At 36.0% G+C, this 13,401-nt stretch overlaps 1 protein-coding gene across 1 annotated transcript; it reads left to right on the forward strand.

Annotated features, from left to right (window-relative positions):
- Positions 1-16: 16 nt before the first annotated feature.
- LOC125649390 (uncharacterized) lies at positions 17-4,581 on the forward strand. The gene is made up of 2 exons (XM_048876918.2): positions 17-2,001; positions 2,247-4,581. Exon 2 carries the CDS (start codon positions 2,253-2,255, stop codon positions 3,789-3,791), a length of 1,539 nt encoding a protein of 512 aa, XP_048732875.1. The 5' UTR covers positions 17-2,001; positions 2,247-2,252; the 3' UTR covers positions 3,792-4,581.
- The last annotated feature ends 8,820 nt before the right edge of the window (positions 4,582-13,401 follow it).

The raw sequence follows: 13,401 nt of genomic DNA on the forward strand, positions 1-13,401 counted from the left end.
ATGATATGAATAGATAGCTAGCAAACAAAACCTGTTGGTGTTTGTTAATGTAGAGTGTATGTATAAAAATACATGTATATTTGCACAAGTTTTGTCACACGATATCCTATTCAAAACAACAAGGTATGTTCGTGCTTGTTTTATATTACATACTTTTTTATTCACTGTAATCAACTGAATGTTCGTCACATACTTTGTAGTTAAAACTGACGATTTTAGGCTTCGGTGTGGTTTTGATGATTGATTGTGTATTGTTTAACGTCCCTTTCGAGAATATTTTACTCATATGGAGACGTCACCACTTCCGGTGAAGGGCTGCAAAATTTTGGCGTATGCTCGGCGCTTACGGCCTTTGAGCAGGGAGGGATCTTTATCGTGCCATACCTGCTGTGACACGGGGCCTCGGTTTTTGCGGTCTCATCCAAAGGACCACCCCATTTAGTCGCCTCTTACGACAATCGAGGAGTATTGAGGACCTATTCTAACCCGAATCCCCACTGGATGGTTTCGGTGTGGAAATACATATCCTATATATAAGTGCGAAACTTTCAACATTTCGTTTGAAAGTGGAATACAAATAAGATTACACCGACTTAGTTGTTTTACTCACCTTATAAAGAAAAGCTTATATCTGTACTGTTTATGTCTAGACAAGTGTTATGCCTGTAACCCTATCCATATGTTTAATATGCAGATCTAGGGGGGAGGGGGAGGACTGCGAAATTTATAATTTGTAAAGTGTATACCATCATGAAAAAAAAGTTACTAGTATTACATTTGTAAGTAATGAGGATAGAACAAAATCACAAAATTATCATTGCTTTGGTACAGTTTAGGCAGTCACAACTTCGTTCCTCATTAGAAATTAACGAAAAAGAAATTGTACACTATTCATCGGGCAGGAAAACCGTTCATCATGTCAAGTCTCTCTGGCTAAAGAACATCTCATACCAGAAAACATCAGTCATGACACATGCTCTTTCTGATTGTCTAATCAGTTTTGCATTAAAGTTCAAACAAGGCTTTTGGTAATTTAGAATTTTCTCAAAGCTCCTAAATTTATGCACTAAACTGTAAGTAACATGCGAAAAAAATAATCCTTCATTATTTACTTGTGTGGGATCGGGGAATTGCACATCTGGAACAAGATTGGCTGTCTAAGACTCTGCAAAACCTCGTCCTAGACTGCGAATCTTGTCCCCTCGGTAGAATATCCCCATCCCAAATCGTACTAATAAAGGATTCTAATAATCTCACATGGGTAAAGTTGATCTCACTCTGGTGAAAATGTAAGAAACCAATGTAACTGCGATGAAGAATATTTCGCGCCATTTAAATTTCGTCCAATTTGAGTGGATGAAGTTAATTTTCTACAAAAGGCTTAACCCCCTTGAGCTCATTTTCGTAACTGAAAATAGAAGAATTTTTCGTGTTATAACGGGTAACTTTCGCGTTATAATGCGTAAGTTTTGCGAATTAACGCGTAACTTTCGCGTTATAATGGGTAACTTTCGCATTATAACGCGTAACTTTCGCGATTAACGCGAAACTTTCGAGTTCTAATGCGAAACATTCTATATATAGTTATGTAAAATAGGAACCCATTAATAGTACAATGTACAATGGCTTGCCAAACACATGACAGTGTCTACTTTTATCTAGGTGGACAGAATTGATTTTCAATATATAGTCTTTAAAAGTAGAATGAAAAAATTATGGCTAATGTTTGACAATTCTAAGACGAAATCAATAAATAAATGACGAGAAATTCATGATAAATTCCCGGGTCTCTTATCAACAACAGGTGGAGTCAAAACAAATGATATCCCCAAATAAGGGTACACAAACCGACAAGATTAGGGTGATCAGTGTAATCGATGGAACTACTCAACCAAACGGACAAAGGTTTGTTTGAAAATGTGCACGATCGTGAATTGAGGAGGACCTACCTGGAATATGTGCATTTGTTGATAAGGAAAACTAATCAGGTGACGCTGCACGGTAAGTTATTTTCCTGCTCTCTTTTTCTACTTTAATAACTAATGAATCTTAATAAGCTGATATTCATTTTATCAGATACCTAAATATAGTGCTTGTTTGATTTTTGGCATAGACGCACGCATTCTCCTCGCTATATGTCATAGATTGATATATATATTGCTTTTGATATCAAGTCTATAAATCTCAATTATCTGGATATGAAAGGAAACATTTCCTAACCTAGTTTTTGAATTTAAATTTCTAAGGTTATCATGAGTGCGGATAAGAAAAGGCGTTCCTCAAAAGTGGCAGATTCAAGTATGGAGATGACAGAGGTGCATAAAAGTAACGAAACAAAACAAGGACATGGAGATTTGGATAAAGCAGAGAAGACAAAAACTTTGTCAGGGGAAAGAAAAGACAGTACAAAAACAGACAATCGTAGAAAGATAACCGTCAAATCCAAAACCTCGGAGGAGCACAACAATATAGTGGACTCTGTGGAGGACGTGATGGAGGACCTCCACTGCTGTATCCGTGTCCGAAATAAGATGTGGTTTAAGGTGTTTGTGTTCCTAGTGGTGCTAGGACTTGACAGTGCCGATCTGATCTCCGACTGGCTGCTATTTCGGGACGTGTTTTCCACAGAGGAAGGTTTAGTATATGGCCCCCCGGAAGATGCGCTCACTTACGCTTTGCTATCCTTCTCTATTCTGGGAACGTTCACTTTTCTTTTCGAGGTGGTGAATCTGTGGTGGGAAATATTCCGGGATAATCCGTGGATAGACTCTGACCTTGCATCATCCATTACCATCTGGGTGGAAGATGTTCCCCAGATCATCATTAACGTTCTGATTGTGTTATGCCGAGAGGAAGCTATTAGTTACTTCCAGCTAGTCAAAGCATCTGTGTTAATAATTGGAGTTGTTATTAGGATTATCGTATCCTTGATTCGGTATTGTTCGAAAAAGAATTTAAAAGAAGCTAAAAAACATACTCCAGAATCCCGACGTCACGTGGCGTACCGCGTCTTCATCATGTTTGGTTTGATGTGCGTTCTGGGTGGGTCGATAGCCATATTTATGCTCACGCAATTCGAGAGACATCCTGATGGAAGTATACAATTCAATCTGCCAAAAACAGCTTTTGAAGGTAAATTCCACGAGGAGAAATATTTTGATAACGTCAGTATTTACTTAAACCATCCAGTATTGGATTCCAGTACGGGAAATTCTGACGTCCAATTCATTCGTCTAATCAGTATTTATGATATTAGAAACAAAGCTGATAAAATTTTCAAACTGTCGTATGATGAAAATACGAAGACAAATTTCATCATCTGGGAATCTGATAACAGTGGGAACCTTCAAACAAAAGAATGTTTTTCAATTAACAAAGGCACCAAACTCGTGACGATATCCCCCTCCTGCTCCGCTAGCTTTATCACGTCTCAAAAGTCAGAGTTTACTTTTAAATTCCACTTTCTACATCCTTCCATACCCGAGCTAATCTTTGGTGACATCACATATAACGTCAAAGTTCAAGAAAACGGAAATTGTCACGATCCAACCTCTGACATCGTCACAAACCCGAACCAACGTTCAGGAACTGGAAACGCGCGTTCTGCCGTGATACACTACTACCGTACCCACCTTAGCTCCGATTCCCATCTCCTCACTACCCGGCTTTACGAATATCCCTCTGATTTAACAGATATTGCAGAGATCTGGAAGACAGGGTTCGCTTCCTGTGAGAGTTCCGGAAGTTTAGCGCCACACAGGGACACGTCACTTTCCACAACGTGTGCTTGAACACTACCGACACCTTGATAATTCATGTTTAATGTACATGTAATGTAAATATCTTGACAATGTTTTGTATCTTACTGTGATGTTTAATATACATGTAATGTAAATATCTTGACAATGTTTTGTATCTTACTGTGATGTTTAATGTACATGTAATGTAAATATCTTGACAATATTTTGTATCTTACTGTGATGTTTAATGTACATGTAATGTAAATATCTTGACAATGTTTTGTATCTTACTGTGATGTTTAATGTACATGTAATGTAAATATCTTGACAATGTTTGAATTTAAGACGACTAAACAACTGCAAAGGAATCTTCATTTCTAAAAAATGAAAGTAAAGGAATAACGAATAATTTGTATATTCAACAAGATGTATCGAGAAATATATACATTGACACAGGATGGATTTATTACTGACAACCATTGAACAAATAACTATAAATAGAAATATTTCAAATGATAGTACATGTACATCACAATGTCCTGTGCTGATGTTTTATCATTTCAAATATATTGCTCCATATTTCGATAGCAGCGATTGATGAAAGTAGGTCTGACAATGTGATGCTAACAACGGAACAAATTGGATTTAAGGGAAAAGTCGGTATTCTCTTTTTTTTTTTTTTTTTTTTTTTTTTTTTTTTTTTTTTTTTTGTTACCGTATTTAAACCTTATCTAGTAGATATAAGGCTGTTTATTGAAATTATTCCACACAATTTCATTTATTTACATTCGATATTATCACGTCAAATCAATAAAGAGATCAACCAATGTTGTAGATAACGGGATTTCGTTAGAGTTTTGTCTTATCTGAAAGTTTGTGTGTGTTAATTCACACGACGCTTCTTTACTGACAATTTTCAGAGATTTTCCCCACTTTATAGTGTTCCTCGCACCTAATCTTCACCATATTCATGTCTGTACTTCTGTTTGACAGTGCTTCATGTAAATATTTACATTTCCAATGCTTTTCCCTTTGATATCTACAAATTGTATTGATGGCCATTTCCTCATGAATGTGTTGCAATTTGTAAACAATACGCGTATGAATACAGATGAATATAGTACGCTTATCTTAGAACTCCGACAGAAATGAAAGTAGAATGTAAATGTATGAAATAAACTTCATCCTTTTTACGAAGGGGTAACACATGAAGTTTGCCAGTTTTAGCGCCTCGTGAAAAGTCTGCCGGCATTAATCGTTGCAGTTCATATCCTCATGCATTTTCAAAAATATTAATAATGATTGGTTTTATATAGCGCCTTATTCAGCGTATGCTGCTCAAAGCGCTTTACAATAATCAATGTGTACTCCGGCAGACCTTATATCAATCTAGAACTTTCTCAACCTCTTAGGAAGCATACAGTGCAAGCTGCCATTACAAGCGCTAGAGCACTAACATTCTAACAATATCTACTGTCTATACCCAGGTACCCCCTTTTACACTTGGGTGGAGTGAGGAAACTCATAGTGCCTTTCCCAAGGACACAACGTCAGCTCTGTCGCGGCCAGGATTCGAACCTGTGACCTTTCGGTCAAGAGTCTGACGGCTTTTTTTTTTTTTTTTTTTATCTTTTATTGATCAACATACAATTTACACAGTCATCACAATGAATATCACAGTTTCAGATTTGGTTTAACATTTTACAATAAAACCATGTTAAAAGATAAACAGTAATATCCCATCTGTTTCTTTCAATAGCGGATTGTTCCTCAAAAACTTTTCAAAAAACATCTTTCTGTTGTTTTTCTCAATACACAAATAATGGTAATTGTAATAAATATAATGTCTAAGCAAATATTTGCAAAAACTTGTCAAATGTACGGCTTAACCACTAGGCCACCGACGCAACAAAATAATATTCATTAATAAATAAAATCGATTTTCTGGTCAATCATGGATAAAAGTAATTTTTCGTGTTTGTTTTGAAATATACATGTGGTACAATGTCTTTCCTAATCAGTGCAAATTAAACATTTCCTTTGCGTTCTAGATCTATCTAACTGATTATAAACGATGATAAATTTTCCGGGTATTGCACCTGTATAGTTTGAAGCTTATGATTATAAACCTTCCTCTTATTGAAATGTTTGGATTTCTCTGATGATTGAAGAAGGTACGACTCAGTGCACGATATAGAGGGATCACAGGTTATCACATTATATATTCATCTTGTGGTGTTGAAAATATGAATTAAAGTCGGACTTTAATCTTTTTTATATAAATAAATCTACGAGTTGAATTTGAAGTTTTAAGGGCGATGGGCTTAGTAAAGTTGATTGACAGCTAAAGACAAAGCTTATATAGGAAGAGAAGCTAGGTGAATCAATATCGTAACCGTCACACACCCCTTCAGGGGAACAGAGAAAAAAAATCGTCCCTCCGGAATATATTCCAAAATACTTCAAGCGAGTCAGATTTAATTTCATCACCAATTCTCTCATTTTGAACTCTAGCACAGCTGAACTATGTTTAAGGTAATTCCCCATACCACATCTTAATATTGAAAAACCTACAGATTTCTATCAAAATTCGCATGTATTTTGTCGAAGATGTATATTGACCAAATTCTCGAAGAAAAATATGTTCAGCGGCCTTTCCCAGAGTACAGCCACTTCTAAAATAGAACACATCACTTTAAAACAAGCAGTGTTGATATACATACATTTTAGGGCATTGTCTTTATCTAAAAGATAGAAATATGTTTCTTTCATATGAATTAAAGAAAATGTATTGCATTTGACTGTTTTCAATCATTTTTCATCTACTGAACCATGTTCTTGGTTTCTAGGTGATGAAAATGTGCGTGTAGTAGTCAATTTTGACTAACCATAGCCTACCATATCCGGAAATTTGTCTTTTCAAAAACCTTCAGATTTTTGAAACATTTCAATATGTTTTACCTTTACACTCCAGCAATCATTTGACCTAAAAAGTAAATAGGGTATCGGATAATTTGAGAGCCCAATGACCCCCCTCTAGGTTAAAAACCTTGAAAAAATGCATATTGGAAAATGGTGTCTAAAATTCCTATCTCTGTAAACATGTTTCATTCACCATTTACATTACTAAATTACCATTTCAAAAAATATCACAGGGTAGTTTTTGAAAAACTGTTTAAAACATTGAAGCTTCAAATAACTAAAAACCACTTTCATTGATTGCCGTAAGCTTTAGGGATCGGGCTTGAAGTTAGAAAAATCCTAACTTTACTATGGAACTTAGCCTACGTCACATGAACACTGACATGACGTCACAATAGATGAACAAATAAAATTATGTCGTCAGATCTAGTTGGAACAAAGTGATGTAGATCAGACTGATTTTTACATTTTTAACGTTCATTCAGAGAATGCTAACCTATGTTCAAGTTACAAATTTTGGTAAATTCATATATTTTAAAACACACAAATTCTGCATTCCTCGCCCCCTTGGTATTTTTTAGTTCCTGGTAGTTTTTAACAATACGATACAGCCATGCGATGTGAGTGTTAACGACATGTAAGTACCGCGTAAATTCCGAGACGGTTTAATCAAAACATCAGCGAAGGTCATGTCCGGCTAGAAAGGTGTTTTGAATAAAAGAAAATTACATTACAACACCCATGATCCATAACTGTACGTACAAGAACACAAACGTACGACACCTAGACCTAGAGATATAGGGCCTAAATATAAATCTGTCAGCATATGCTCTAAATTGAACACCCTGAAATCATTAGACACAACAGAAATATAATGCACATACATGTACATGTATATGCACATTTATTATGGATTCGGAGGGCCTCGAAAGCGATTTTTGTAAATAAATATAAAACAAGAGATGTTTGTAAAACACATATGCCCCCCATGGTGTAAAATTGAAAAGGGATATACACACACACATCATTTGATTGAGAGTAGTATCATCAATTCAAAATATTGAGCAGACAATATCTTCCTATGTCAAGAGTGGATTGACCATGTGACCTAAAAATCAATAGGGGTCATCAACTCCTGAAGATGTACCAGTGTACCAAGTTTGATGTCTGTCAAGCAAAGGGTTCTCAAGATATTGAACGGACAGTATATTCCTATGTCCAATTTGACCCTTGACTTTTGACCATGTGACCTTAAAATAATTAGTAGTCATCTTCTCCTGAAGATGTACCAGTGTACCAAGTTTGATGTCTGTCAAGCGAAGGGTTCTTAAAATATTGAACGGACAGTATATTCCTTTCTAGTGTGACCCTTGACCTTTGACCATGTGACCTCAAAATCAATAGTGGTCGTCTTCTCCTGAAGTCGTATCAGTGTACTAAGTTTGATGTCTGTCAAGAAAAGGGTTCTCAAGATACTGAGCAGACAGTATATTCCAATGTCCAGTTTGACCCTTGACCTTTGACCATGTGACCTCAAAATCAATAGGGGTCATCTTCTCTTGAAGATGTACCAGTGTATCAAGTTCGATGTCTGTCAAGCAAAGGGTTCTCGAGATATTTAACGGACAGTATATTCCTATGTCCAGTTTGACCCTTGACCTTTGACCATGTAACCCCAAAATCAATGGGGGTCATCTTCTTCTGAAGATGTACCAGTGTACCAAGTTTGATGTCTGTCAAGCAAAGGGTTCTCTAGACATTGAATGGTCATTATATTCCTATGCCCAGTTTGACCCTTGACCTTTGACCATATGACCTCAAAATCAATAGGGGTCATCTACCCCTTAGGATGTACCTTTCAAACAAAGGGTTCTCAAGATATTGAGCGGACATTATATTCCTATGTCCAGAGAAGATTGGCCCTTGACCTTTGATCTTTTGACCTGAAAAACAATAGGGATCCTCTTCTACTCATAACTAACCCACATATGAAATATCATTATCATCAAGTGAATGGTTCTCAAGATATTGAGCGGACAACACATGGTCTACATACCGACCGACAGACCGACCGACCGACAGGTGCAAAACAATATGCCCCCTCTTTTTCAAAGGGGGGCATAAAAATTGCAAGGGGGGTTGGGTTGTTACAATGTCATATAGCTTTAGATTATGCATGTAGGCTTGTATGTATTTTATTTAGATCATGGCGACATCGATTGTATTCTTTCAAGTTTAAATAAATTATAAGGAAAACATAACAAAAATACGTGACTGTCAGTACACGTAGCACACAAAAATTTGCATTTTGTCAGTTGTATATGAGATTCGATGTTTCTACCCGTCATTAATGATCAGAAATCACACAAAAGAAATGGCCTATAATAGATACATTGAAAGTTGGCAACACGATTTAACATCATAATCTGTAATATTTGCAGAAATCTCACGGGAATTACTAAAAGACTGTGCCATAACGCAATGTGTATGGAGAATTTACGACTTCGCGATGTATACAACAATAGGCCTAAGCATTTTCTCTCCCGAGCGTTGTTTTGTATAGAACCGGCTTGTTTGTAATATTGCAATTCGTATGTTGCTGTTTTTTAATTCTAAATTTTTGTTGTTTGCTTTCAAACAATCAGTTCTAATACGGTCTACAACATTCACCGGGTTCGTTGAATGTGTGATAACGTTCGTGACTCGTGAATAACGTTTCTAACGTTATTTGACGTGGTATTGGGAATTACCTTAATACTTTTTTTTCGTGCTTCAAACTAGTATCTTGAAAATGAATTTTTTTAAAAAGCGATTAATCACCGTGTACAATGCCACATGCGGGGACCGTGATCGGTGTAGCACGGGGATGTGAATTCGAAGCGAAGAAAGTAGGTCAATAAGTATTCAAAGACTGATTGTGTTTAATCAAAATAAACCTAGATAGCCAAAAGTATTGCACGGAAGACAATGGTTATTGATAAGCTAGCACTAGCAATTGGGGAGTTTAGAACTTTTTGGAAATACCCAAACACTTCGACAATATACAAGTAGGGTAGGCGCCGGGTATATTTTTCGGTGTTCCTACTGCTTAAACTCCCAAGTTTTTTTGACCAGAAACATTACCTTTGAATGGGACTCAATATTCGACTGAAAAAACCAACACAAAATCATGATATGCCGAGTATTTGACTGAAAACCCTGTGTGGCGTAAGGGGGTGAAAATCTTGTGGCGTAGGGGGACCGAGACTCGCAAAGTTTCTTACCAAAATCATCTTGAACGCAGTGAATATATAAATATCAAACTTGTTCAAAGTTACTCTGATATTCGTACGATAAACTGATAATGATGTGTGTGACTTTTTATGCCATTAAATTTTCATTAAAAAACATTTTCTAAAATACCACAATACCAGATTATTAAGACAGTTTCATATTTTAATGAAATTGACATGAACTATTGATAATTTCAAATAATGCAATGACCAGAAAGAAAAACAATCTTTGGTTAAATAAACACAGACACCTGAGGTATATATATTTTTTGCACCATAATATCTCCGAAATGTGTGGATTCCCTGTCTGTCTCACCCTAATATTGATTTATGTACAATCGTTTCACTTTTTTGTAAGCTTTAGAGATTTACCTTCTACTGGTATTAAAGCTTACAAAAAGTATGAAACGATTACATAACTAGAAATTAGGATGAGATAGACAGGGAATCCACAAATTTCGGAAAATTGTCGCCACAAAAACATCATGGGGAAGGGGGGGGGAGTAGTATCCCTACTTAAGGTGCATGTGTAAATAAACCAAAACGAGTAACACTGCTTAAAAAAGAGGATTTAGAATCACTACCCAAATGCATTATTCCAAAAAGATGTAAGAATCCTTCTCAGTCCATTAAGCGAAAATCCCTCTCAAGATACTTTACGACCGAAACGTCAACGAATTTCCTATATTTTTGCAGTTACTGCCCTTTCACAGGAAATTGAGGGCGTGCTTAATACTGCGTATCGATGCGGTCCTAAGCTGCAGGTAAAATACATGTAGTATGAACAAAGTTTACGGTACTAAAATCTTTATTATGCTGATCTGGAGTTTTAATAGGTTGCATCATATCTCTAAAAATAACAAGGTTTAGGTTCTTCGATGTTATGAAAAACACTGTTTAAAAGTACATATCAAATTGAATGAATGAGTGGGGGGGGGGGGGGGGGGGCAGTAGTGTCTAATGTTTAATTCTGTCAAAGTTATGATACAATTACATGTAATACTAAGAATTTCAGGAATATCCAGAAATAAAGCAAGATGAAAGCATGTGATATAAATGTTTTCAGGCACGTAGGATTTTTTTTTTCAAAAAAGAGAGTTCACTTCACAAGCGTCTGAAAATTCTTGAAAGGCAAAAAACAAACAAATATAACAAAACCCAGTTTAAATTCTAAATCGCGGGGGATGGAGGGCAAGAGCTTGATCGGTTCCTTAAATTTTACAATTCAAATATTATCTTATTAATGGAGGTAGTTTATATATCAAACTTTGTTCGTAAAATTAACCAACTATGCATGGACAGAAAAAAAAAACACCTTTGGCACTCCCTTCTATTACTACGTGTTTGATAATTATTTTTGTGTACATTTGAGTAAGTTGATTTACACTAACATTGATTTTCAAAAGATTGAATTACACATGAGTAAACATATTTCAACAAAAATATTGCATTAGAGATGTGTGTTTCGGTCATTGACACCTGATGTACATATATACATGTATTTTTGTCCACAGTGTGAAATGATTACAAGATAATAATTAAATGCTTTGTTTGTACATGTAATTTCTGAAAAGTAACAATAAAGAATTGATATTTTAAAGACATTCTTACCCTGATATAAAAAACATTTGAGGACTGCGAAAAATCACACAAGGGACACATGAATATAATCAATGACAAAAAATATTGGACAGCAATATCATTTCAAATTGTCAGTAATTACATTATTCCTTAACTGGTACTTATTTACATGTACAATCAGAAATAGTAAATTCTTATAATGATGCACTGAATTGAGGACCGCAACCAAACTCAGCCAGAGTTCGTTTTAGCATGGACCGCAAGCATTCTCTCACCAAAGGGTGCGTTACGCAAGCTTCCCTAATACTTGCAATCACGTGACAATACAATCACATGATATAAACAGCCATTCTCATTTCCTTTCCTTTTAAAAGTTCTGGCAATATGTGATACATCAGGCTCTTTCATAGCCCACTGGCACTTTAATAAGTACATTTTTACCATTAAGGTGTTTGCCTCTTATTTTACAAGTGTTATTGAATGTTTTACAGTCTTTCTTACTTTTGATTCCATGTTTACAGTGAATATCTACCACGTGAATGACCTACATTCATACGCATATTACGAAGTAGTTCCAAATCTAGTATCAGAAAACCGCGATTTTAAACAATTTACAGTAAGCATCAATCAAATTGCACCAAAAGCATTTCATAATATGACTAAATATTAGGTTCAAAACATAAGTGTTGGATATTAGAAACTTTTACAAGATTTCTGTACAAAGCCGTTGACAGAGGTGTTTAGTGCTCGTAGCGCAGGAACCTCTGAGTAGGTTTAGAGAATAGGACCGCAACGAGTTATGAGCCACCTGTATTCAGGAGAAAACAACTCGCGCTGCACTTGAAAAATGTCTTAAGTTTGATTTTGTCGCATATAATATTACTCACATAAATCGTATATATGTGCTTGGTTGGTTGGGATTCCATCATTTCCTCTACATGCTATCAATTTTACTCTTCAAAACACAGGTAACTTTAAACATATAGATAACCGTCAATCATACACTGTGATTTTACTTGGGTTCCCTTTGAACAAAATGATCTGAGAATTTTCCATATAATTTTGAAAAAGACAATATTCACTGTGCTGAAGATGTGTATCTTTGTGAGAAACTTTGCTTACGTTAAAAGAATTCTCGGTCCCCCTACGCCACAAGATTTTCACCCCCTTACGCCACACAAGATTTTCAGTCAAATACTCGGCATATCATGATTTTGTGTTGGTTTTTTCAGTCGAATATTGAGTCCCATTCAAAGGTAATGTTTCTGGTCAAAAAAACTTGGGAGTTTAAGCAGTAGGAATGAAGATTTCTCATTAAATACACCGAAAAATATACCCGGCGCCTACCCTACTTGTATATTGTCGAAGTGTTTGGGTATTTCCAAAAAGTTCTAAACTCCCCAATTGCTAGTGCTAGCTTATCAATAACCATTGTCTTCCGTGCAATACTTTTGGCTATCTAGATTTATTTTGATTAAACACAATCAGTCTTTGAATACTTATTGACCTACTTTCTTCGCTTCGAATTCACATCCCCGTGCTACACCGATGACGGTCCCCACATGTGGCATTGTACACGGTGTTAATGATCAACTGAGAAATTTTTGTTTAAAAAGTATATGGAACACAATGACCATCTATTTCCTGAGAATTGAGTTGTGGTGTGAAATACAGATTTTATATAAGCTCACTGCCCATGCATAGCAGACCATGCACTACATGTATGTCAAAATAGTTGTGTGGTGTATGCTGTTTTCATAAGGGAGGCGACTCCGAAGAGAGAAACGTGTTTTGGTGGGTGGGTGGGGGACTTGTTTTTTTTTTGGGGGGGGGGGGGTCGGTTTTGTTTTTGGTACCTGAGAGTAGTTCACCGGAACCCTAGGCAA

This window comes from Ostrea edulis, chromosome 1, assembly GCF_947568905.1.
Source record: "Ostrea edulis chromosome 1, xbOstEdul1.1, whole genome shotgun sequence".
NCBI lineage: Eukaryota > Metazoa > Mollusca > Bivalvia > Ostreida > Ostreidae > Ostrea > Ostrea edulis.

Coding starts and splice junctions, on each gene's coding strand:
- LOC125649390 (XM_048876918.2), top strand. CDS start 2,253: ATGAGTGCGGATAAGAAAAGGCGTTCCTCAAAAGTGGCAGATTCAAGT.